Source organism: Notothenia rossii, assembly GCF_949606895.1.
Source record: "Notothenia rossii genome assembly, chromosome: 11".
In the NCBI taxonomy this organism is placed as follows: domain Eukaryota; kingdom Metazoa; phylum Chordata; class Actinopteri; order Perciformes; family Nototheniidae; genus Notothenia; species Notothenia rossii.
In genome coordinates this window covers 16113620-16139258 of record NC_136910.1, presented here as the reverse complement: position 1 = coordinate 16139258, position 25639 = coordinate 16113620, and the positions used below count along the sequence as shown (strand labels likewise).

Genomic DNA, 25639 nt, shown 5'->3' with positions numbered 1-25639 from the left:
TATGTCTCACATTTTGTATAAGTGTGGGTTCTCTAATGCCACATATTGGACACAGGAAGTGGTGCAAGATGTGCAATATGTATATTCCAGCACAGCGCGTTCCATGCAAGACATAATGTCCACTTGTTCGCCAAGTCTCCAAAACTGAAGGCAATGCACTGCTGGGTCAACAGGCGTCCCACATGTACGTGGATGTTCAAAGACACATTTATCGCTCTTTTTTTTCTGCTGTCCCCGATTCCCTGGATTAAAAGACAAAGCTGCCAGGCTTCCCCCTTCCTCCTCCTCTTATTTCTTCTCGTCTCGCCTGATGTGTCAGCGAGTGTCTCCCAGCAATCACTTTGTCTGACAGACAGACTATCTCAGAGTCGTTAGTCACTCCACTGCCGTCATCTCCAGCCGGCAGGGACACCCCCTGCAACACAGCCGTCACACTGCAAATGAGGAGAGGCCCCATGTCTCCTGCAACAGGGGGAGCATGAGAGGAATAATTCCACTGATTAAGGGAGCCTCTGTTCCCATGAGGTCATTAGCATTGCTATCAGTGGTTGTAGAATGCATTTTTAATCGTCGGGATGAGGTTTGACCTTGGAGATGGAGAGTGTGTTTCTGCTTTAATCATATGAGTCACACTCTGCCACTTGAACTATAATAGCCAGACATTCATATTGAATCAATTCATCCTGTTTGCCAAAAGTGTTAAAGACTTGGAGAGCAGATGATGAATACATACATTTATGTACATCGGAGGGACGTAAAAAAGAGAATTCCAGTTCAAACACATTCATAAATTAATGAATACAGCCGTAGAGAAAGTGAAGCTCCAAAAATCCAAGGCTTAAAGGAGGGAAGCTCTATTGGGAGAATCTGACTGACACAGAGGAGTAATACACAGACACATGTCAATGGCTGCAGAATAATTTCCTGTGGCTTTGTGGAAAATGACTCTTTCTGACAGAATTAGAAATCAAAGGTTGGTGCAAAAAGACAGAAAAGGCTTCTGTGGTTTCTTTGATAATAGTTTGGAATTCTCAACAGGTGGCCTTTAAATTTAAGAAAGGAAGAAGCCCTTATTTTTTCACCAAGATCTTAATTATAATAATTATAGATGTGCGACAAACATCAGTGTTTCCCCTACCATTGTCTTGGAGGGGCGCTGCTCCCCGCCAACGGAACCCCGCGCCCCCCCTGAAATTCAAGGTGTTTAAAAATTGTGCTATTAAATATATATACTGTATATAGCACCAAATTGCAACAAAGCTATATCTACTGTCACTTTTCACATTGAACATGTGCTCTTTTATTAAATAAACTGAACGCTTTCATTTTAAATTGTGAGTTGAGTGTTTTGGACCCTAAGAAACACGGATGCATTAATCAATAACAATAATCCACAGCTCCTCTCTCTGCTCCAGAGGATTAAAAAAAATATATCCCAATAACCCCAATGTGGATTTAATCCATGACAAACTAGAGTTGAGACCAGGAAGCGGAGTCGCAGTCTTACACGCTTCTCTGCGCTCTGTCCTAGGCAGTCATCCATAAGAATCCCGAATCCAATAAAATACCCAATATTAACGGTGTGTGTGTCTGCCGAAGGACAATTTTAGGTAAAACCTAATAGAGGTGTCATACATAATAACCTAATAAAAGTAAATGTAACAACTACTACAGTGCAACAAAACAGGAAGATTAAACGTGGTCTCTTAAACATAAGATCTCTAGCATCTAAAGCAGTATTGGTAAATGATTTAATATCAGATTATAATATTGATATATGCTGTCTCACTGAAACTTGGTTGAGACATGAAGAATATGTCTACATAAATGAGGCCACTCCACCCAGCCATATCAATACTCATATTGCCCGAGGCACGGGCCGAGGAGGTGGAGTTGCAGCAATCTTTGACTCGAGTTTACTTATCAATACTAAACAAAAATGTAATTATACCTCCTTTGAAAGCCTCGTTTTTAGTCTTACGCATCCGACCTGGAAAACTTTGCAGCCAATCTTATTTGTTACAGTGTACCGTCAGGGCCGGCCCTAGACTTTTGGGGGCCCTAAGCGAGCTTTGGCTTGGGGGCCCCCCTCACTCTAGCGCGTTCCTACTACACACAATACGGAACCAACTTTTGTCTTATGATGTTAGCATAAGCACACATATTGTATAAATAATTATGTAAACACCGTGGACCTAACCTCCTCTAGGGGGGTCCTCACCTCCTCTAAGGGGGTCCTCACCTCCACTAGGGGGGTCCGGGGGCATGCTCCCCCGGGAAGATTTTTTTTTTAAATATTGAAGTTAAAAGCATCAATGTGGTGCACTTTGAGAGCAAAATTAAGAGATCTATGGATACATCTCTCAACACCCATATGAAACAGAACTGTAAGCAGATTTTTCTTTATGGATATTTTACAAATCACTCCCCTTTTAAACTGTTTTCTTGTTTTGTCATATAGTATTTCATAACTGTTTTTCATTTATTCTCTCTGGCTGTCCATCTCATAATGTCCAGTTTTAGTCTAGTTTCTTTTCTTATGTGAACATAGAAACTAGCTGTCAATAGAAATATAATTCAGAAGAATTATAATTTTTTGCAAAAATCTGTCACAAAAAGAGGTTACACATTTAAATTCAGGTGTTGTTATGGCAACGTCAGTGGCCAAACAGCCACATTTACTGCTGCAAATACGTTCAAACATGCTGTCGACACGTAAAACAGTGGCAACTATGCCACCATTTCAGCTGACTTTTTCTCAGAAATACTGTCACATAACATCCATATATTTCAGTGCTAGGTTGATGCTTAGCTAAGCTAACTATGAAACACTTTAACTGACAGGACTCAGGATCAACTTTGTACTGTAAGGTAGCTTCTAGCTTCATGTCGAACAGTAAGTAAACATTTCCCAGAGAACTTTCTTTGAAATAACCAGGTAACGCTAAAAAACATTACATTTAGATTGTATGACTAAGTGTTTATTTAATATATCTGGCTAGCTATAGCTACTTGCTAACGGTTTAGCTTATCCATGCGATTCAAAGTAACGTCAACGTAGCTGTAATTTATGCTTTGCTTACATGTCTGCATAACTTGGAAGTGTACTGACATTTATATACCTTGTTTACCTGTGGCTCCGGGGTTGTTGTGTGAGCCACCACTTGAGAATTTTCGTCTTTTTTAAGAAAGAAATGTTCTTATGTCCATCTTCAAAAACTCTGAGTCCGACTGACAGTTTATTTTAAACATTGTCACAGCTCACAGGATAGGTACCTGTCAGCCAATAAGACAGATGTTTATTTCCATTCAACTCTCAGGTTGGTCTGGTGTCTTGCCTCTGTTGCATTCAGTGAACACGGGAAATTACAATCCTGCCGTCCTCTCCACTTTCATGATGAGGTTCAGGTAAAGCACGGTTAATGTATTATATTATTGACTCAATAATATAATACATGACTTTGAGAGTAGGCAATCTAGGCATATTAACAAAATTAATTAAACATACTTATCACGGCGACGCTGTACTGACATTTATTTTCTTTTCATTTTTTCTTTTTTGCTAGGGGGCCCCTTAGTGGCTGCGGGGCCCTAAGCGACCGCTTATGTCGCTTAATGGGTCGGGCCGGCTCTGTGTACCGTGCACCAGGTCCTTATTCAGAATTCTTATCAGAATTCTCTGAGTTTTTATCAGCTTTGCTACTTAAAACAGATAAATATAATATTTAATATTCATGTTGACGATGATAAAAATAGCCTTACTGTTGCATTTAACTCTATATTAGATTATGTTGGTTTTTGTCAGAGTGTAAATAAACCAACCCACTGCTATAATCACACTCTCTACCTTGTTCTGACTTATGGTATTGAAATTGAGCAACTATTAGTCGAACCGCATAATCCTGCTTTATCCGACCATTTCTTAGTAACTTTTGAAGTTCTGTTACTAGACTACAAAGCATTAGTCAAAAGCTCCTGCAGCAGAAACCTATCTGTTAGTGCTATAGCCAAATTTAAGGAAGAGATTCCATCAATACTTAACTCGATAGCATGTCTGCATGTAAGGGAGGAAACTTATACAAAATGAACACCACCCCAAATTGATCATGTTGTTGATAGTGCTACAGATGTGCTGCGAATAAAATTAGACTCTGTTGCTCCTTTGAAAAAGAAGAAAATAAAACAACATATATTAGCTCCATGGCATAATGCCGAAACCCGCAAAATAAAGCAAAAGTCGAGACAACTTGAAAGGATATGGCGTTCCACTAAACTTGAAGAATCTCGTTTAATTTGGCATATTACTCTCAATTAATATAAGAAAGCACTGCGTAAAGCGAGAGCAGCCTATTACTCTTCATTAATAGATGAGAATAAGAATAATGCAAGATTTCTTTTCAGCACTGTAGCCAGGCTGACAGAGAGCCACAGCTCGACTGAGCCTTCTATTCCCATAGCACTCAGTAGTAATGATTTTATGTGCTTCTTTAACGATAAAATTGTTACTCTTAGAAACAAAATGAATGGCCTCTTGCCTTTGACCAGTATAGTGTTATCAACAGCTCCCGGAAAAGTAAGTTATAATATTACACTAGATAGTAAACTAGAATGCTTTTCAGCCATAAACCTTGAACAATTAAATTCAATGATTCTCTCTTCTAAACCATCAACGTGTATCTTAGACCCGATTCCAACTAAGCTGTTAAAATAAGTTTTTCCATTAATTAGCACATCTTTATTAAATATTATGAATATGTCTTTATTATCAGGCTATGTTCCACAATCATTCAAAGTAGCAGTGATAAAACCGCTTCTTAAAAAGCACAACCTCGATCCAGAGGTTTTAGACAACTATAGACCTATTTCTAATCTTCCGTTCCTCTCAAAAATTATTGAGAAAGCAGTCGCAAAACAGCTGTGTGATTACTTAAAAAACTATGATTTATTGGAAGATTTTCAGTCTGGCTTTAGAACACATCATAGCACAGAGACAGCTCTGGTTAAAGTCACAATGACATTCTAATTGCCTCAGACAAGGGACTTGTCTCTATTCTTGTTTTGCTCGATCTCAGTGCTGCATTTGATACTATCGACCATGATATCCTATTGCAAAGACTAGAGCATTTAGTTGGCATACAGGGAACTGCTTTAGGCTGGTTTAGGTCCTATCTATCTGAACGCTCTCAGTTTGTACGTGTCAACGATGAATCTTCCACGCAAACCAAAGTTAGCCATGGAGTGCCACAGGGCTCAGTGCTCGGACCTATTTTGTTCACATTATATATGCTTCCGTTAGGCAATATTATAAGGAATCATTCTGTAAACTTTCATTGTTATGCGGATGATACTCAACTATATTTATCAATCAAGCCTGATGAAATTAATCATCTAAATAAAATTCAAGACTGCCTCAAGGACTTAAAAACGTGGATGACCTTACATTTTTTGATGTTAAACACGACTGAAACTGAAGTTATTGTACCTGGCCCAAAGAATCTACGAAACAAATTATCTAAAGATATACTAACTATGGATGGCATTAATTTGGCCTCCAGTGAGACTGTAAAGAAATCTTGGTGTTATATTTGATCAGGATTTATCCTTTAACGCCCACATAAAATCTATTTCAAGGACCGCCTACTTCCATCTACGTAACATTGCAAAAACTCAGGCATATCTTGCCTCAAAACGATGCAGAGAAACTAGTCCATGCATTTGTTACTTCAAGGCTGGATTATTGTAACTCCTTATTATCAGGGTGTACCAAGAAGTCAGTCAAGTCGCTTCAGCTGATTCAAAATGCTGCAGCTCGTGTACTAACCAGAGTTAGGAAAAGGGACCACATTACTCCTGTTCTGGCTGCCCTACACTGGCTCCCTATAGAACACAGGATAGAATTTAAAATTCTTCTTCTCGCCTACAAAGCCCTTAATGGGCAGGCGCCATCTTAACTTAAAGAACTCATTATACCCTACTGTCCTACTAGGGCATTGCGTTCCAAGAATGCAGGGTTGTTGGTTGTTCCTAGAGTCTCTAAAAGTACAATGGGAGCCAGAGCCCTTTCTTATCAAGCTCCACTTTTGTGGAATCAGCTTCCAGTTTGTGTTCGGACGGCAGACACCCTATCCGTTTTTAAGAGTGCGCTTAAGACCTTCCTTTTTGATAAAGCTTATAGTTAGGGCTGATTAGATTCAGCCCCTAGTTTTGCTGATATAGGCTTAGTTTGTCGGGGACATCCTACTTCTTCCTTCTCTCTGTCTATACCTGTGTACTCTCATGTTCCGATTAACCCAGCTTCCCCAAATTTCTTTCTTTTTGGTTTCTATATACGCCGGGATCCGGAGTCATGGATGATCCTGCGGTCCTGTGTCATGGATCGCGAGTCCTGGATCTTGGGTCGTGGCTGTGGTCCTGGATCATAAGTCCTGGATGGATATCCTCGTGGATTCATCTTCCTATTATACACACATGCATTTCCAAACATTTGACCTACCTATGTTACAAATCTATTATCTTTTCAATTTACACACGGCATCTATTGCACGTCTGTCCGTCCTGGGAGAGGGATCCCTCCTCTGTTGCTGTCCCTGAGGTTTCTCCCATTTTCCCCTTTAAACTGTGGGGTTTTCTCTGGAAGTTTGTCTTTGTACGATGTGAGGGTCTAAGGACAGAGGGTATTGTGTTGTCATACTGATATTCTGTACAAACTGTGAAGTCCACTGAGACGAATGTAACATTTGTGATATTGGGCTATATAAATAAAAATTAATTGATTGAACCCCCCCAAAGCAGTAAACCTAGGGGAAACACTGAACATAATTATTAGAAATCAAAAATGGATATTTATTTCTTAACTTAACCTCAAAGTACTGTTGTTGCCTTAAAATAACCCAACAAGTTGTTGTTTAGTTTTCTTTAAATGTTCATGTTTAATACTGCTAAAGTAATATTGGGAAAACATTATTGAAGAAATATTGTGTCTCATTGTAATGAGATAAAAGTGACATAACATTTAAAATGGAAATTGAGACATTGAAGAGGCCTTGACTCTTGTGGCATTGGATTGGAGCCAAAAAACAGCATTTACTGCAGTAAAATAAAAAATAATAAAAAATATATGTTGTGCATTTTATCATGTGTATCCGCAATAGCTGGTGGATTTTGCCAGATCTTTGGCTATGCCTGTGGTTTTTCCCTGAGAGGCAACTTCCATTTAGTCCAGAGGCAGTCAGATGGAGACGTGGAGTTATAAATATATTTTCCCTCAGAGCATTACAGATAGCTTTGATAGATAGGAGGTGTGTGAGTATGTGTGTAGCATGTGTGAATGTGTAAATAAACAAAGGGCTGTTCTCAATATAGATATACCCAGCGGAGCTACCACCACATACACAGATATGAGTTCATATATCTTCCTTCACAATAGTCACATGGAGATAACATTATGAAATGCATATCACAAGACATTTTGTGGAAATTATTATTTTCACCCAAATGCAACTTCTCCCATTTTGTCCACCTTAATTCTGTCTCTCTTCTCGATACAATTTGTCAGACAGTTTTCAGTATCTACAAGTAAACAAAGACACAGTGCTGGTCACTGCTCCAGTTTGTCCTCAGCCAATAAAACTGCTCTTCTGACAACGGCTAAATGAGCGAATAAAAATAGCCACACACTCAACGAACACAGAGGACAATATTCGGTGCGGTGCGTTGTTTGAAGTGGCATCAAGAGCAGTTTCCAGTCCAAACATTCAGCACCACTGCTCACACAAACGCACACAGTGACCTTGCTCAGTCTGTGTATACACATGTGTTTGTGTGTGACAGAGCTTTTATTTATGCTATTTCTAGGATCAGGATCTAATGAAGGTGCTAGGGTGAGGAGGGAAGATGGAATGTAACACAATTTACTAGTAAATCAAAGTCAATATTACTGGTTACAAAAAGTTAATTAACCGTCTGAGCCCCAGTTCCAGGTGCTATACTGTACTGTAAATACTTAAGTAAGAGTATCATTTCTAATTCCTTTAGGAAAAATACTCCCTTTTATTTATTTGTTTTCCTTTCAACCCTGAGTGAGTGGTACCAAAAAACTAAACTTTAAACTAAACAACAGTGTATCAATATTTAAAAAAAAACTACTGTGCTTGTCTAGACATAATAAGCTTGCATTATGGCAATTTTGAGAACAACAACTGTGTATCAAAGCTGTATTATTATTACTTTTCTTTTATCTTTCTATGTTGTGCAGGGCAGGTTCCTTAATAACCTTTGTCTGATTCAAATAAATACACAATATCTTTTACTTTGGAAAATACATCTTGATTCCAGTTCCCGCACACACAAACTCATAGACTGGTACAGTATGTATGTGTGTCTATAAAGACAGCCATTAGTTATCAGCATCTGTCTTCAAGCTGTATGCCTCCACCGATCCTGGACCAGCAGCTCGGCGCTGACATTGAGGCCAGCTGTTTCACTCCAGTCTCATGTGATTAAGAACAGGGAGGGTGGGACGGTGTTTCCTGGTTAAAAAAAACATGAGAAGGGAAAGATGTCTGTCTGGCCAGACACAGTACTTTAATCACCTCACACCTATCCTCCGTTTCATCCTCCCATCCCAGATGCCTAAAGCAGCCAGACAAATTCTGAAGATAATTTTGTATCTGTTTTTTTTTTTATTGGCTCCATTGTCTCTCGTCCTTCTTTGTCCTACTTCTCCGTCTGTTTATTGTACCCATGTTCATAACTCTCTCCCTATCTCGTTGCCCTCGCTATTTATTACTTATTGACCACCCCTGTGTCACTCTCTGTTTCTGTCGCCCTCTTTCTCCATGGCTAAACATGGTATCTATGAAGACAAATGTCACCCCAAGGATACACGATACCTATTTTCCAGCCAAAGTCAATCTGCCCCCATGTAACAAGGATAGATCCTCACTCAAAAGGACAAAGAGGTGGAGTGAGGGAACAAGAAGGAGGAGAGAGAAGGGCCATCTGTATTTTGTAAACAAGTCAAAATATAAACATGTTCTACAACATCTTTGTCTCAATCAGATAGTGAGATTATTGGCTCTTCTTGGTCTTATTTGATTGATTTTGGACTTCATTTCCATTAGTTATCGCATCAATGTCCTCAAAAGAATAATTGGTTAGGTCTGGATACCAGGCTATATTTCTTCAACAAGGTCGGACTAGTTGAAAACTTGGACACAGTTAGCCAATCTAAACAAGAAAACAATTATCTCAACACATTGACTTGGAGGTACAGTATAACTACAATTGAGCACACTTAAACTGTTGTTTTCTTCTTTTTTATTTAGGAAAATTATATTTTCATACAAAGTGCAAGGCTTTGACACTGGAGGAAAGGTTTTGAATCCTGATTCTTGATTGATTTGTCAGGCAAATCACATGTGTCTCTTTGGGTTGAAAATACTGTTTTCTGGTAATCTACACTGTAAGTATCACTGATAGGGATGATGGCCAAAACATCAAACCTAAGACCTCAAGTTGAAGGCAAGCAAGAATGATCCTTGACTATTTGTCCTCCAGTTTGGTCTATTGTGTCTGGAAATTCTATATATTTTACCGTTAAACAAAATCTAATTCTATTATGCTTGCATTACCTCACATAAAAAACTTTGTGGAGGAGTGAGTAGCATACAGAGTGTGTGTTTGTGTGTATTTTGTGACAGTAATTCTGAGGGATTGTATTGATTGGTCCTGATGGAAGCTGAGCTATCAATCAGAAGCGCACTTGTCTGTCGACACACACACAGACACACACAATCACACTTAGAGACATACTGTATCGAAATAGAAAGTAATAAAATAGTTAAGTGATTAGATTACAATTGCCGTCTACCAACATTTATTTTCCTTTGACCTTGTCAAGTCCACCACGTTATCCTGTAACAACTGTAAAGACAATTCAGTGGCAGCTCCCTTTGACACTGCCCTGCATTGTTGGAAATAAAAGGGCTAAACAAAACCATTTCCTGTCCTTTGGCCTATTACCATAAGATAACTCTTGGTTTGTTGTAGAACCCGATATACAGTATATATAGAGAACCCATCCTTAAAAGGCAATACCCAGGACTATATGTGAGTGATTTCACCCAGGGGGCCACATATAACCATCCAGAAGAGTTTTACAAAAACCAACATTTAGAATCCCATTTTTTTATATGGTTTTCATTCAACATGTTGGCCTGTAGCATAGGAACCATACCCATCAGCTTTAGGCCATGCACACCCTCAAAGGCCTGGGATGAAGTGGTCTAGCACAACCCAAACCCAATCAACAATCATTGAACAACTGAAAAGGGGTTCTGGGTAGAACCTCAGCTCTTCGGAAATAACCCTTTTGTTACCTGTTCATTTAAGAGTGTGCAGAAGACAGAGCCTCTTTATTCCCTGGATGTGATTCACTGTAAGTGTAATGTTGAACGTTATTTTTTGAAGATTATTTGCTGACAATCCTGATTCGTCACCTGCCATCCACTGAGAAACAGAATGAGCTAATGTGATGTTATGGGTCAACTACACGATTACCTTCTGTCATGTCAGTGTCCGCTGTCAGTGCATCCTCACTGTGTGAGCGTGATGTCTGACCAAGTCCAATAAAACTTCACTTCAGGTTCTGTTTTCACAGGTTGCTTGATTCACACCTAACAGGCAACACTCTTCCCAGCATTCTGTAATGGATCTTTAATTGGTCTTTTAGTGGAGCTTTTTTGAAGGGGCCTAATTGGTGTTTTGCAGCGTAGCCAGCAGCCCCTTCCTCCTGCCAGCGAGAGCGGAGGTCCTTAGGGTGCTCTCAGGTGTCTAAGCTGATTGCCTGCCCGTTTGCTCTCAATCTGTCAGTGCTGAGGCCATGCTGCCAAGAAAGATAGTGGAATTGCAAGAGAACTTTGTATGTGTAAAGGCGTCTGCCATCCTTCAGGCGGCACCACGACAGGACCCATCTGCCAGCCGAGAGAGAGCGACATGGTCAGAGCAATGCTGGCCCATCACCTCTCTTCTCCATTTCCCTTTAATAATTCTTATCTTTACTCATTCATCCTCGTCATGCATTCATACAGTTATCACTACCCTTTGCTAACCTTATCCACCCTCTGCTGTTCATCCTCACCCTTCAATCTTCTTTCTATCCTCCTTTTCTGTGAGCAGGGAATTTATCCGGCTCTCTTTTGAATCCTCCTCTCACCACAAACAGATGAGCCAGTCTATTCTCTGTTTAAAAATAAGAAATATATAAAGCACACTCTTTACTCAAATCTATTTTTGCTCCCAGTTATGTTTTATTTTTGCTTTAAATCCCTTTTACACTTACTCCCTTTATCCCTCCCACTCCCTCTCTGAACATAGTATTCCTCTTGATTTGTCTCACTGAAAGGGCAGATTGCAGTGGGCGTTTTTACAAACCCATTATTGCTATATTATACCTGCAGGCTTAGATTGTCAGCACTGTATCCTCAACCTCTGCTTATTTGACCCATGTGGTTCAATTAAAGAGAAAACAATGGTCAAAGGTCATACAGGTGGGTGACACCAGTGTCGGGGATGAGTTTTCTGAGAAGGCGGAACTGGTGTGTGTGTTTGTTGGCTTGCCTGGCCCCAGACAGGCAAATTGTGAGTTGATTATCATCCTGTCACCATTAGAGTGTAACTGACAGGCTTCTATGAGGGGCCGTGAAGGCCAAAATTCAAACTAACCTCACATACACACTACTGAAAACATCTGGCCTTGCACACACACTACTGAAATACTCTCACATTCACTACTGAACACCTCACAGACACACAACTGGAAATTAAGACTCACACATACTACTGAAAATTAACCTCACACACACGCAACTGAAAATCAGGTGAAACACATGCACATTCCCTACTGAGAACCTTTCAGTACAATATTTTTCAGGAGTGTGTGTGTGAGGTTTTCAGTAGTGAATGTGAGAGTATTTCAGAAGTATGTGCGTGACGTGAGGTTAATTTATAGTTGCATGTTTGAGGTTTAATTTTCAGCTGTGTGTGCGAGGTGTTCACTAGTGAATGTGAGAGTATTTCAATAGTGTGTGTGTGAGGATCATTTTCAGTTGTGTGTGTGTGAGGTTCATTTTCAGTTGTGTGTGTGAGGTGTTCAGAAGTGAATATGAGAGGATTTCAATAGTGTGTGTGAGGTTAATTTTCAGTAGTGTGTGTGCAAGGCCAGATGTTTTCAGTCGTGTGTGTGCGAGGTGAGTTTGAATTTTGGCCTACACGGCCCTTCATAGACTTCTCATCAGGTAGCAGTGAGTCACTCATACATCCACACACACAAACAGGTAGTAACAGCGGATGCGTGTTGTGCTTGTCCATAAATACTCACTGAGCTGATATTCAAAACAGGTACAACACAAACACAATGTAATATATGAATGTATGTGCACAAACGTTAAAGGACACGCACACAGTCTCAAGGGCAGGCACACATAAACACACATCGGCCTACATGCTCTGTCCAGGTTCAGCCATGCAGAGGGTAAATGTTTGTCCATGAGCTTAGCTTATTGAGAGAGAGCAGGTTACACATGATAGACAAACCATGATACGATCAGGAATCAGGAGGACAGTCAGCACGGAGTATAACCAACTTTTACTTTTTATATTTAGTCAGTACTACGTTGTGAGTGTGCAGGTCCGCTTTGGGGAATCAAGGCCCCTCTACAGTAAATATAAACCAGCTATAAGGGAATAACAGTTGGGATAGGGCTGCCAACATGAAGCGGAAACATTTAGAGAAAGCACATTTTTTTAAGTGCATTTTTTAAGTGCATTGTTGATGTTAGAGGAGTCTTTGTCATGTCTCCAAAGAGTTCACCTGTGGCAATCAGTTTGAAAAGTATACGGGATTCTGTATCATACTCATACTGTAGGTACAAGGGCATTGTGTCATTATAATGAAGGTTAAACAGGTCACACATACTATGTCAAAAAACACTACAGTTAGTTAGTTGTATTATGTTGGTAAAGGATAGGTGAATAAATTAGCAATATTTTCATGTTTTTATGAACTCACAAAAATAAGATTTCAATTATCTGACCTTTTGGAATGAAATCACACACTGGTTAAATGCTTTTAATGATATAGGGGGATTAAAGGCTATGTTGCTTCAAGTAAGACGGCGGGCACAGCTACCTTTTTAAAGATTCAGGTATTAACAATTCTGTAATTATCATTAGCGTTATGTCCCTTCCTTCTTGCTCTTCTTCTCTCCCCCATTGGCAAAGTGTAATCATCTCGGTTATCAATCATGGCGCATTGCCCAAGGCTCAGAAATGTAATACCTGCGATGACAGAAATGAATTATATCCACAGCTTGCTCATTATATCAACACAGACACATCACACGTGTATTCCATCACTCAAAGTCAGGGTGTTGATTTAGTACACAAGCTATTTTTATTTATTTATCTAAAGCCTCTAATCTATGCTGCGTAATAAAATGCTGTAGTGATTACTGCAACAAGTTAGAGTGGTTAGATAAAACACATTTGTTCTGAATATTATCTGTCGTCTCTGGGATGTTTTTCACTTCGCATTGCATACAAACTCACTTTTCAAATGTCATATTTTACAAAGTATATTTAAAAATAATCATATTAACAATATTAGTACTGAATGGTAACAGTTATTGAATTGTTTCCTGGTAGGTCAACAGTACACACACACACACACACACACACACACACACACACACACACACACACACACACACACACACACACACACACACACACACACACACACACACACACACACACACACACACACACACACACACACACACACACACACACACACACACACACACAGTTTTAACAACTGATCAAAGGAAATAAGAACTTCAATATCACTTTTAATGATCTTTTGTGTGAATGAATGTGTCGTACAACATAAATAATAACCAAGTGAAGATCTTAAAAAGTTTTTTTTAAAGATAAAACCACAGAGCTCCTCAGAAGCAGCTGCAAATCTCCAAAAACAGCACATTATTAATGGCAGTGAGACCATATTCCTGTGTGCGGTCTGAATCTGAAGCATATGTTGAGTGTACAATATTCATGTACAAATTGTATTATTCTAGAGTATCGAGCCTTTAGGTGTTGCAGTACCCATTATGCAGAGGACTGGGTCTTGATGCTGTCTTCACTGCAGCAGCTCGTTGGCATCAACTTTATGGGATGTCTGATGTCAATTGAAGGGAACATGTTGGTCAAGTTGGTTGAATTATTTTATGAATATTGCTATTCAATACAAAATATTGCTCGGTTGCGATACCCTACTGTGAAAAACTCACACAGTCATGCACTCAAAGTGATTCTTGAGTAAATGTACATGAGTATTATTGCAAAAATACGCAAAATGGCTCCTTTTAGAGTGTTATAAAACTGTATTTATTATAGGATTATCATAGAGTGCCACAGTGACGCGTCCTAAAACCCGGAAGTAAGTTAGCATTTTAACATTTCCGGTTCGTTCGCCAAAAAGCAATGCAATTTCTAGGATTTTGGAAAATAGCTCGAAATAAGGTCTGTGGTTGACACAAATTGAAGAGACAGATCACGTTTTGTTTTACGACATTAAATCCATCAGCAGTGACCCCGCTGGTGATTTTTGAAGAGTTTACGTGTCTGAAAAACGATGGTTGTTAACATGTGGCTGAATAGGACTACAGAAGTTGTCGAGGCCGTTGTACGTCATTACACTGAACACGTAAAGACTCCCGCTAAGTTTGTTTGCCCTGTTCTGCTTGAAAGCAAGTATACTGCCTCCTGCAAACTGTTCAAACAAACGCTTCAACTTGTACGATTTTGAATCTGTATTCTTGAATATGGATCTTAAGTAGGCGTGACGTTGAAGCAGCGACCCTGTTGTAGTTTGTTTATAGCATAACGTTATCATTTTGCTTCTGGCGAATAGATTTATGATTAGAAGATTATAAAAGTAGGGTAGACATGCGGATATTATCCGGCTCAACAAAACGTGATCCGTCTCTTAAATGTGTGTCAACCACAGACCTTATTTCGAGCTATTTTCTAAAATCCTATGGAGAAATTGCATTGCTTTTTTGTAGAAGGAACCGGAAGGAGTTTGCTTCCGGGTTTTAGGACACGTCACTGTGGCACTCTATTACGGATGTATTAACTTAGAAACAGCATTTGTTGCATATGCCAGAAATTGAACTAATTAAAAAAAAATGCATTATACTGGAAAGTCTTCTTTCACGTCGGGCCGAACCACGCCCTTTACAGTAACTGTGATATAATGGCCATATAGGGGTGGGCGCAGTGGGTTAATGCGCTGATCTTCGGATCAGGGGGTCACAGGTTCAAACCCCACTGCAGTCAGCATGTCGTTGTGTCCCTGGGTCAGACACTTCACCCCAAATTGCTCCTGTGGGGATTGCCCACAGTATTGAGTATGTAAGTCTCTTTTGGATAAAAGCGTCTAACAAGTAACATGTAATGTAATGTAATATACCACGGCCTGTCGTGAACTATTGCTTAAGTATAACATAGGTACAGTACTTGAGTATGTTTACATTACATTACATTGCATTTAGCTGACGCTTTAATCCAAAGCGATTTACAATAAGTACATTCGACCAGGAAGATACAACCTTGAAGAAAACAGAATCATATAAGTACATCAGGTTTCATAGAGCCAAACATTTCAAGTGCTACTCAACTGGCTTTAGATAAGCCAGTCCTTTATTAGTATATAAGTGCTTTGTTAGTAATTCTATCGCTCAAAGTGGAGTCGAAAGAGATGAGTTTTCAGTCTGCGCCGGAAGATGTGCAAGCTATCTGCTGTCCTGATTTCAATGGGGACCTCATTCCACCACTAACTAACCACCACTGCAAAATCCTTTTAATTTTGTATCTGCCCCAAGCAAAACCCTCAATATTTATCTTGTAGGACAAATGGTAACTACAATTGTACAATAAAATCTGTTCAAAAGTTAGTCTCAATCATAGCAAAGAAAACAGGACAATTAAAAGCATCAGTCAGGGGTTTGTTAGTGCTAAAAAGCACCTTGAGAATAAACTGGTACCCAATTACCTTACTCTACTTATCTCTGTCACTTTGATCAACACCTCCTCTTAGGCACTCTGACCTTCGGCTCCCGCCTGATGGGGCTGTTTGTCTGATGGATGTTTGGTAGACCCCGGTTTAGAGCGGCATGATGGAGGCAGCAGCGAGGCGTTAAAGTGAACGGGGCAGAGGCTTATTTCCGTCTTACCTTTTCTCATGAATTGACAAACAGTCAATGTGTGCACATATGAAGATGCCCTTCTTTACCCACATGAGTGGTTACAGTCAGCCATCATTTTCCTGGATGACCCAAATCACAACAAGTGCCATGACGACTATTCCTATCTACGGCCACTCTTTTTGTTCCTATTCTTTGCTTTAATTACTTTCACTCGCCTTCCTTCACCAAGTAGTGCCAACTAAAAGCCAATTAATCACAAATCTATGTAATAAACATTATTTCCAATGCAATTAAATCTACCCAATACACATTTTTATAATGCCCATTTTTATTTTCTTCAAAGTGACCGGAGCTCATGCATTTAATTAAATAGCATTGTTTTCAACATTATTTATTAATCTTTTTGGCAGTCAACCAACTTCAAACTTCCCTCAACCACGTATCTAACAAAAAAAAGGCAGGTTGCTGGAAAACAAAAAACCTAAAAGGCAAGTGAACATTGAATGTACATTTTCCAGGTGGCCAACAATTGAATAATGCAGTAATGCACTATTCATAGCAGACCAGTTGGATTACCAAATTACCACAGAAATGATACACAATAATTACCTGTGAAGGTTAACCACTAGGTCTCCACAACATGGTTCATACAGTGCTGAACTAAACTGAAACGTCATGCTGCCTAGAAGGTAAGTATGTATATGTATGTACATGCAATATTTAATTGTTGGGCTAAAATATGCAAACCAGCTGCATGGCTGTTTTAAATTCCCCTACTGGCTCCCACACGTTCCTCCCCCTCTCTCTCTGTGCCCTCATACAGTCAGTCATCCACCCTGTGCTGCGCTCCAGGTTGGAGGTCATGTATCACGACAAGCAGGGAGGGGGACTGTGGGTGCTGTTTCTGGAAGACCCCCCTATGGGTTCCCATCTGTCTGACAGTGGGGTCGAACTGATCTCTGCCATAATCTTTGTGTGCAGAATGCAGAGCAGGGAGCAACACTGATTAAAGCCGTGTTTCCACTGCATGCTCGACTCGACTCAACTTGCTCTTTTTCGGTTTTCAATTGGGAAAGTCATGGATAGTACTACCTGGTACTTGGTCCGAGTTTAGTAACGTCTAATGCTCCTTTTCCACCAAACCGGTTCCAGGGCCGTTTCCAGTGCCGGTTTTTCCTGTTTCCACCGCAGCGGTGCCGGTTCTAAGCACCGAAAACCGGTTTTCAGCGGCCGCTGCCTTGAGTTGACAGTAGACTAAACAACGGTGGACGAGCAGAACTGAAGCGGTCGGTAAATGCCGCTGAACCACATTAATAAACAATGAACCGCAGCACTCTTGAGAAAAGTACAAGGTTGGAGAAGTAGTTATTTAATTTAAATCTGGCTTTGAATGATTATAAGCAACACGATCATCGACCCGACGCAGTCCCCCATTGTTGTTGTTGTGAGTGGCGTTAGGGAGAAATCAGCGACGTTAACGGTGATGTCATGACGCAGCAGCAGTCGGGCTCTGAGCGGTTGAAACACAACTGGGGCTAAAAAGACATTTAGGATTAAGGTAACCCATAAGGGTGCTTATGGCTACTTGTGTCCAGGAGTCTACCTTACTTGAAAATGAACAGCTTTGGTCTTGTGTTCAGATGCTCAAAACAACCAAGTGCTGTCGTAAAACTACATCTTGTTCTGTCCGATAACATGAGACGGGTGTTTTTTCAATTTCAAATTGTACATTTGGTTGCATAATAGATATTATTCAATGAGAAAAAGTTTAGAAGTGCATTCAGATAACACAAAGCAAAGGACTGCTCTCAAAACTTTCCAGGAACTCAAGTTCTTTCTGTTGTTTTCCTACAGCCCCCTTATGTTTTCCTCTTATCTCTGTACTCTCATGAAGTGCTGTCTTACAGCCTCAGGATAAGTGCCAATTTTTTACTTTCCCCCTCTTACATTGGAGTGGGATTTTTTTTTCTGCTGGTACTGACAAGGGACAAGGATCAAAATAGAAAACAACATCACTGCTGAAATTATAGGTTGCAAACAAAGCCTTCAGATCCATTCACGCTGTCTCTGAGAGCTTTTCAGTTTGGGCATCGGTTTAAAAAAATAAGGTTGGACCAGGAAGTAAACCGCAAACCCTTCACATGCATGCTGAATTAACTGAACCACAGAGCCCTGCTGGACTTGAATACACAATTTAAAATATTACCATATAGGCTACACAAGCTGAGACCCTTAAGAGTGTCTTATTCTTAGAGCTTTTCATCTAAAGGTAGGGACACAAGCTGACACCAAAGAACTGACACAGACCGACCCGACTGTTGTGTCACCTCGCGTCTCCTGCGTCTTGGCCATGTGTCGCACTGGAACACACACCGCAAAGACTTCAGCCGACGGCCAAGTAGCACGTACGCGCATGCGTGAGTGGCAATAACTCTCCGTACCAGCAGGCGGCGGTAGTGTGTATTCATCATTCAAAAGAGGCAACAACCAGAAGACAGACTGCGTGATAACCGAGAGAAGAAGAACAGACGTGATATAAACCAAACAACAAATAGCGTGTGCGTTCCATTTTCACTCTCCTCCATCGAAAACTATTTAAGCATTGTGGCTTACCGTAAAGTACTGCACTACCACATTCCATGCATCAGTACAGTAATTATAATCAAAGATTATATTAATATACAACATCATAACACTGACAGGCAAATTATGTATCATCATGTACATCTGTATCATCTGACTTTTATTAGTATACAGTAGCTAATTGTATCCTCATTTGTCTTATCTAATGGCTGTGTATGAAGGTACGAAATAAAGTTTTGCATTTTGCAGTATCGGTAAAAAGTGTTTTTTTATCGAAAGAACTGTACAATGTAAACAATCGACAAAAAATACAATACGATAAAAATAGTATGTCATACAATAAAACAAATGTATTGCCACAACTGTCTGTGAAAATAAATTAGCCACATCTTTACAAATGAGTGAACTGTCTGTACACATTTTTTTGCCACATCTTTACAAATGAGTGAACTGTCTGTACAAAGAAATTAGCCACATCTGTACAAATTAGTGAACTGTCTAGAGGTTTCATTTAACAGGGTATTGTCCGTTAAATACTTAAAGAAGGTATTTTCCAACTCATGCAGGAAGTGTGGCAGCCGATCACGTGGTAACTTCCGCAGTCTGTGTTCAAATCATAGGTTCAAATACTTTTGAATGGGCCGCGATGTCGTCATTATGTCCATTATGTCCACCCGTGTTAAACTGTGCCAGGGTCATGCCAATAGAGTGCAGCAATGTTTTTGACGCCTCAATGGCAGACTCATCCTGCTGCGCTTCGCCTGAGGCCTTCGAGTGCTCTAAAAACTGCAGCCTGGTCAGGATCCACTGCTGTATGCCAGTCTTTTGTGTTCCAGAACTACCCTAAGGTCTCCTGTACCGGGTGTACTGGGTTCGCAGAGAATCCCACTTCATCTTGAGCTCTTTCTCTGAAGCACACAAATAAACAATTTAAGCATTGTGGCTAGTTAGCATGTCCAATTCATATATATATATATAGTGCCAAACAAGTAACAACACAACACAAGGTTGAAACAACAAATTATATTTAACGTTAACGTCACTGTACGCTGGCAAACAATAACAAACCAAGAGTTTCTGCTAAAGAGCTCAATTGATGAAAAAAAAGAGAATCTTACCTGATAAACCATGTTGAGTTTCAATCTCTCACCAGAGTCCGGTTTTCACTATTCGGTTCGCGTACCGTTTCTCTGTAATTTCGAACAGAGCTGGCCTCTCCTGGATCAAGCTGATGAGTTGGTCTTCGGTTCCTTAATTCCAGATCGCCATGATGAAAAATAAACTCTTGCGTCCAGGTGAGATGAAAATAAAAAAGAATAGCCGTCTGTGTGTGCCTTCTTAAATCGTTTGTTTACGTCCCTCACTTCCGTTTCTCTTCTCATGCACTGATTCGCTAGCTGAACAGCCAATCAGAGTCATTTATTTGACCGACAGCCTTGGGCCGACATGTCGAATCGGTAGGTTTTCGGCCAAAAAGGTGTCGACATGGCCGAAACGACTCGACGGTGCGGGACACACCAATCTGAGTAGGGCGACAGGACGCTCATCGTCGGCCTGACATCCATCGACGGCCAAAATCAGCCCGGTGTGTCCGGGCCTTAACAATGTAGGCTTCTATAATCTACTAATCCAAATGGGGAGACATGAAACCCTGAAAGTACTATAATGTTATACTTCTTCACACAGCACAGAGGAGTTGGTGGCCCCTTTGACATTGGAGAACAGAGTTCATATTTGGTCTCATGCAAATAAACTTGACCTCAACCAATAGAGGTCATGACAAATATAAACTTTATATAAGTTTGTCTGAAAGCTCCCAAGACATTTAGTAAGTTGGGTAAAAATGTGAGGCAGTGGTGGTAAATGTCCTTGATCATGAAGTGGAAACCAGGTCAATGAGGCAATATTTTAAAACGTTATTCATGCAGTTGTGTCCTCTGGGACAAGCAGCCTTGCTCTGAAATGGCTTGTTTTTTAGCTGCATTGCTTTGTCCTGTCCTATAAGAAACAGAACGTATGATTATTTTCACCTTACTCCTGTTTGTAATCACATTGGACATTTATAGCTGTGTGTTGTCGTGAATGAAAGGACAAACAGGAAATGCTGAGAGATTTACGTTGAATGTCTGTCTATAGTATGTACATTCCTCTGGTGGAACAGGGGGGGGATCAGTGTGTGACAGATGTCCATTTGACTCCGTTGTTTGTAGCTCATATTCAGTTGCCACTGCAGGATGCCACAAGAGGAGGGCAGAGTCAGAGAGAGTGGAGGACAGAACTGAAGTGTAAAGTGATGGTCAAGTGAGATGGAAAAAGAAGAATCCACATTATTTTTAGCCATACTATTTGTTGGTTTGCAATACAGTTTGGTACGAAAATTCATGGTCCTCCGAAGTTTTCTGCTGACTTTGATAAAAAATGCCTTCTCACTACCTGAGATTTAGACGTGTCACTTATTTTAAGAATCTGAACATCTACTATATAGCTTGACATACTTTTTATAAAGACATTTGTAATTTCAAGACATACTGTATGTATCCTAATTCTGTTGTAAATCCCTTATCTTTTAATCTAGCACAGGTAAAAATGTGTAAATTATTTGGTTTAATAATCAGAATCAGAATACCTTTATTCATCCCACAGAGGGCACACATTTACATATACATTTGTTACAACAGGTAAAGAGACAAAGATAGCTTAATATCACTGAAGAAGCATGCATACAAATATTAAAAGATAAAACTAGAAATAACACAATTTACAAAAATACACAGTAGTAGTAACAGTTTAGCGATATAGCAGCCATGTGAAGGTATTAAAGGTGGAAGTATATATTGCACAGCTATTTAAGGTATTTATACAGTATATATTGCACATAAGTAGCATTGCACAACAGCGTGTTTTAGTCTTTGTTGTTATATGTGTGTGGGGGTCTACTAGGGGCCATGGTGGTTGAAAAGTCTGATATCTGCAGGAAGGAAGGACCTGCGGTATCTCTCCGTGAGACAGCGGGGGTGCAGCAGCCTGTCGCTGAAGAAGCTGCACAGTGAGGACAGGGTTTCCTGGAGTGGGGGGGGGGGGGACACATTGTCCAGCAGGGAGGACAGCTTGGCTGCCATTCTCCTGACTCCTACCAGCTCCACAGTGTAAGTAAATACGTGCAAATCTGGTGACATTGCTTCCTCTTATAATATTAAATTAACTATAAATTACAATTCAGACACATTGGAGCTTGAAAAGAAATGCCCGAAAATCATAATTTAAATGCTGGCAAGTATGTTTTTTGTCTGAACTATCTTGACATGACATTAAATATTTCTTACACATTATTCTACAATTTCTGTCAATTTTGAGCTCGGAATGACCTTGAGTATACACTAAAATTCCCTGTTCCACTTCATTATGGGTGATTTGTTTGCAAAGAGAAAACATTGTTATGGAGAGCAGCAGCGTTCTGCAATCTTTTAGAATTTCTTTTTTCAAACTCCCCATCTGCTTCCATCACTCATTGCCCCTTTGGTGGGCTTCAGATTGGATGTTATGTACCAAGACAGGTGGGGGAATGCTGTTTCTGAGAGATCCCCTCTTATGGATTTCCATCTGTCTGACAATGGAATCAAACTAATGTGTTCCACAATCTGTAGACGTAATCTGAAATCTGATTGGACCCATGGCCTGGGTCAAAATCAGTGCCATAATCTGTCCCCAAAAAACTCACTTGGATGTGACCCAGTTTTCGCTCATACAGTATAATATGACAGTTGATGAATATGACATCACTCTGAAAATGTAGTCAGACTTTAAACTGCTAACAAATTTGTCATTACGATAGACAAACACTATGTTCCACCTTCGACCAATCAAATTGTATTGGAGAGCAGCATAACTGATCCATCCATCTTCTCCCGCTTATCGGTGGTCGGGTCGCGGAGGTAGCAGTTCCAGCAGAGAGCCCCAAACTTTCCTTTCCCTGGCCACATCAACCAGCTCTGACTGGGGGATTCCAAGGCGCTCCCAGGCCAGCGAAGAGATATAATCCCTCCTCCTGGTCCTAGGTCTACCCCTCGGTCTCCTCCCAGCTGGACGTGCCTGGAACACCTCCCTAGAGAGGCGCCCAGGTGGCATCCTTACTAGGTGCCCGAACCACCTCAACTGGCTCCTTTCGACACGAAGGAGGAGCGGTTCAACTCCGAGTCCCTCCCGGATGACTGAACTTCTCACCTTATCCCTAAGGGAGACGCCAGCCACCCTGCGGAGAAAACCCATCTTGGCCGCTTGTATCCGCAATCTCGTTCTTTCGGTCATGACCCATCCTTCATGACCATAGGTGAGGGTAGGAACGAAAATGGCCCGGTAGACAGAGAGCTTTGCCTTCTGGCTGAGCTCTCTTTTCGTCACAACGGTGCGGTAAAGCGACTGCAGTAAAGCTCCCGCTGCCCCGATTCTCCGGCCCATCTCACGCTCCATTGTTCCCTCACTCGAGAACAAGACCCCGAGATACTTGAACTCCTTCACTTGGGGTAAGGCCTCAATCCCTACTTGGAGTGGACAGTCCATCGATTTCCTGCTGAGAATCATGGCCTCAGATTTGGAGGTGCTGATCCTCATCCCAGCCGCTTCACACTCGGTTGCGAACCGATCCAGTGAGTGCTGAAGGTCGCAGACCGATGAAGCTATTAGAACCACATCATCTGCACAAGCAGTGGTGCAATCCTTAGTCCACCAAACTGCAGACCCTCTCCCCCATGACTACGCCTCGAAATCCTATCCATGTATATTACAAACAGGATTGGTGACAAAGCCCAGCCCTGGCGGAGGCCAACCCTCACCGGAAATGGGTCTGAGTTACTGCCGAGGACCCGGACACAGCTCTTGCTTTGGGAGTACTGAGATTGGATGGCCCTGAGAAGAGACCCCCTCACCCCATACTCCTGCAGCACCTCCCACAGTGACTCCCTGGGAACCCGGTCATACGCCTTCTCCAAATCTCCAAAACACATGTAGACCGGATAAGCGTACTCCCAGGCCCCCTCCAGGATCCTTGCAAGAGTAAAAAGCTGATCCGTCGTTCCACGACCAGGACGGAATCCGCATTGTTCCTCCTCAATCTGAGGTTTTAACAATCGGCCTGACCCTCTTTTCGAGTACCTTCCAACGCCCTAACACTCCATCAGTTGAGGTCAACAGCGTCCCATCCTTACTGTACACAGCTTGGATGGTTCCCTGCTTCCCCCTCCTGAGGCGTTGGGCAGTTTTCCAGAACAACTTTGGTTCCGCCCGAAAGTCCTTTTCCATGTCTTCTCCGAACTTCTCCCACACCCGCTGCTTTGCCTCGGCCACGGCTGAGGCTGCTGCCCTTCGGGCCTGTCGGTACCTTGCAACTGCCTTGGGAGTCCCCCGGGATAACAAATCCCTGAAGGCCTCCTTCTTCAGTCACACGGCTTCCCTGACCACCGGTGTCCACCAGGAGGTTTGAGGGTTACCATCCCTTGAGGCACCTAAGACCTTGACACCACAGCTCCCCACCGCGGCTTCGGCAATAGACGCTTTGAACACCGCCCACTCTGGTTCAATGTCCCCAGCCTCCACAGGGATGACCGAAAAGCTCCGCCGGAGGTGTGAGTTGAAGGCCTCCTGAACTTCGGCCTCCTCCAGACGTTCCCAGAAGTTCAACCGCACTACACGTTTGGGCTTACCAGGTCTGTCCAGAGGCTTCCCCGCCACTCGACCCAACTCACCACCAGATGGTGATCAGTTTACAGCTCCGCCCCTCTCTTTACCCGAGTGTCCAAAACATATGGCCTCAGGTCCGATGATACGATAACGAAATCGATCATGGACCTTCTGCCCAGGGTGCTCTGGTACCATGTACACTTATGAGCATCCTTATGTTCGAACATGGTGTTTGTTATGGCCAATCCATGACTAGCACAGAAGTCCAGTAACAAACCACCACTCCGGTTCGGAACAGTGGGGCCGTTCCTCCCAATCACGCCCCTCCATTGACCACATGTGCGTTGAAGTCTCCCAGCAAGATTAAAGAGTCCCCTTCAGGAGCCCCATACAGGACTCTTTCCAGGGTCTCCAAGAAGGCTGAGTACTCTGAACTTCTGTTTGGTGCATAAGCACCCACAACAGTCAGAGTTTTTTTCCCCCCCATAACCCGCAGGCGTAGGGAGGCGACCCTCTCGCCCACAGGGGTAAACTCCAACAAAGAAGCACCCGACCGGGGGCTTGTGAGTATCCCCATATTCCACGTCCTCAAAGCCAGCTTCTGTCGCCCGGGTCTGGTCCGTCGAGACCCTCTGCTTTCACTGCCAACCTTCTGGCAGCGCACCCGATCCCATCGCTGTTTCCCGTAGGTGGTGGGCCGCGGGACGGAGAAGCGGAGGTGTTGCCCGCGTTGCCTTTTTTTGCTCCGTGGCAAGCCCAGCCACCAGACCCTCGCCGATGAGTCCTCCTTCTGGGCCTTACTCCAGAAGGGGACCCCGGGCTTCCTCCATTTGAGTAGCACGCTGAAACTTGACATTCAATTTAATTGACTTTATTTGGTATTTATTTTTTATTGATTATAGCCCAGTTCATATGACCTTTATTAGGAAAATATATTTTGTACTGAATTTAGGACATTGTTAAAAGCTTCCAGTAAAAGAAGATGGATTTGTTTTACGCTGTTCAAATTTAGGGTGCAACCTAAATAACAAGGAATACAATAAGTTATTTATTTTTAGATTTGATTATAATATCTTGAAAAGTAAAAAAAAAAAAAGAAATCCCAAAATGTA

The 25639-nt window shown here is 41.5% G+C and overlaps 1 protein-coding gene across 1 annotated transcript in view; it reads right to left on the bottom strand.

The window, feature by feature from the left end:
* Window positions 1-247: 247 nt before the first annotated feature.
* Window positions 248-25639, bottom strand: part of LOC307024410 (general transcription factor II-I repeat domain-containing protein 2-like) — a gene marked incomplete at both ends in the record, with an annotated part of 46185 nt that continues 20793 nt past the window's right edge. The window contains one exon of the mRNA XM_079658479.1: window positions 248-462. Coding sequence (XP_079514605.1) covers window positions 248-462 — 215 coding nt within the window. The remainder of the gene's footprint in view (window positions 463-25639) is intronic.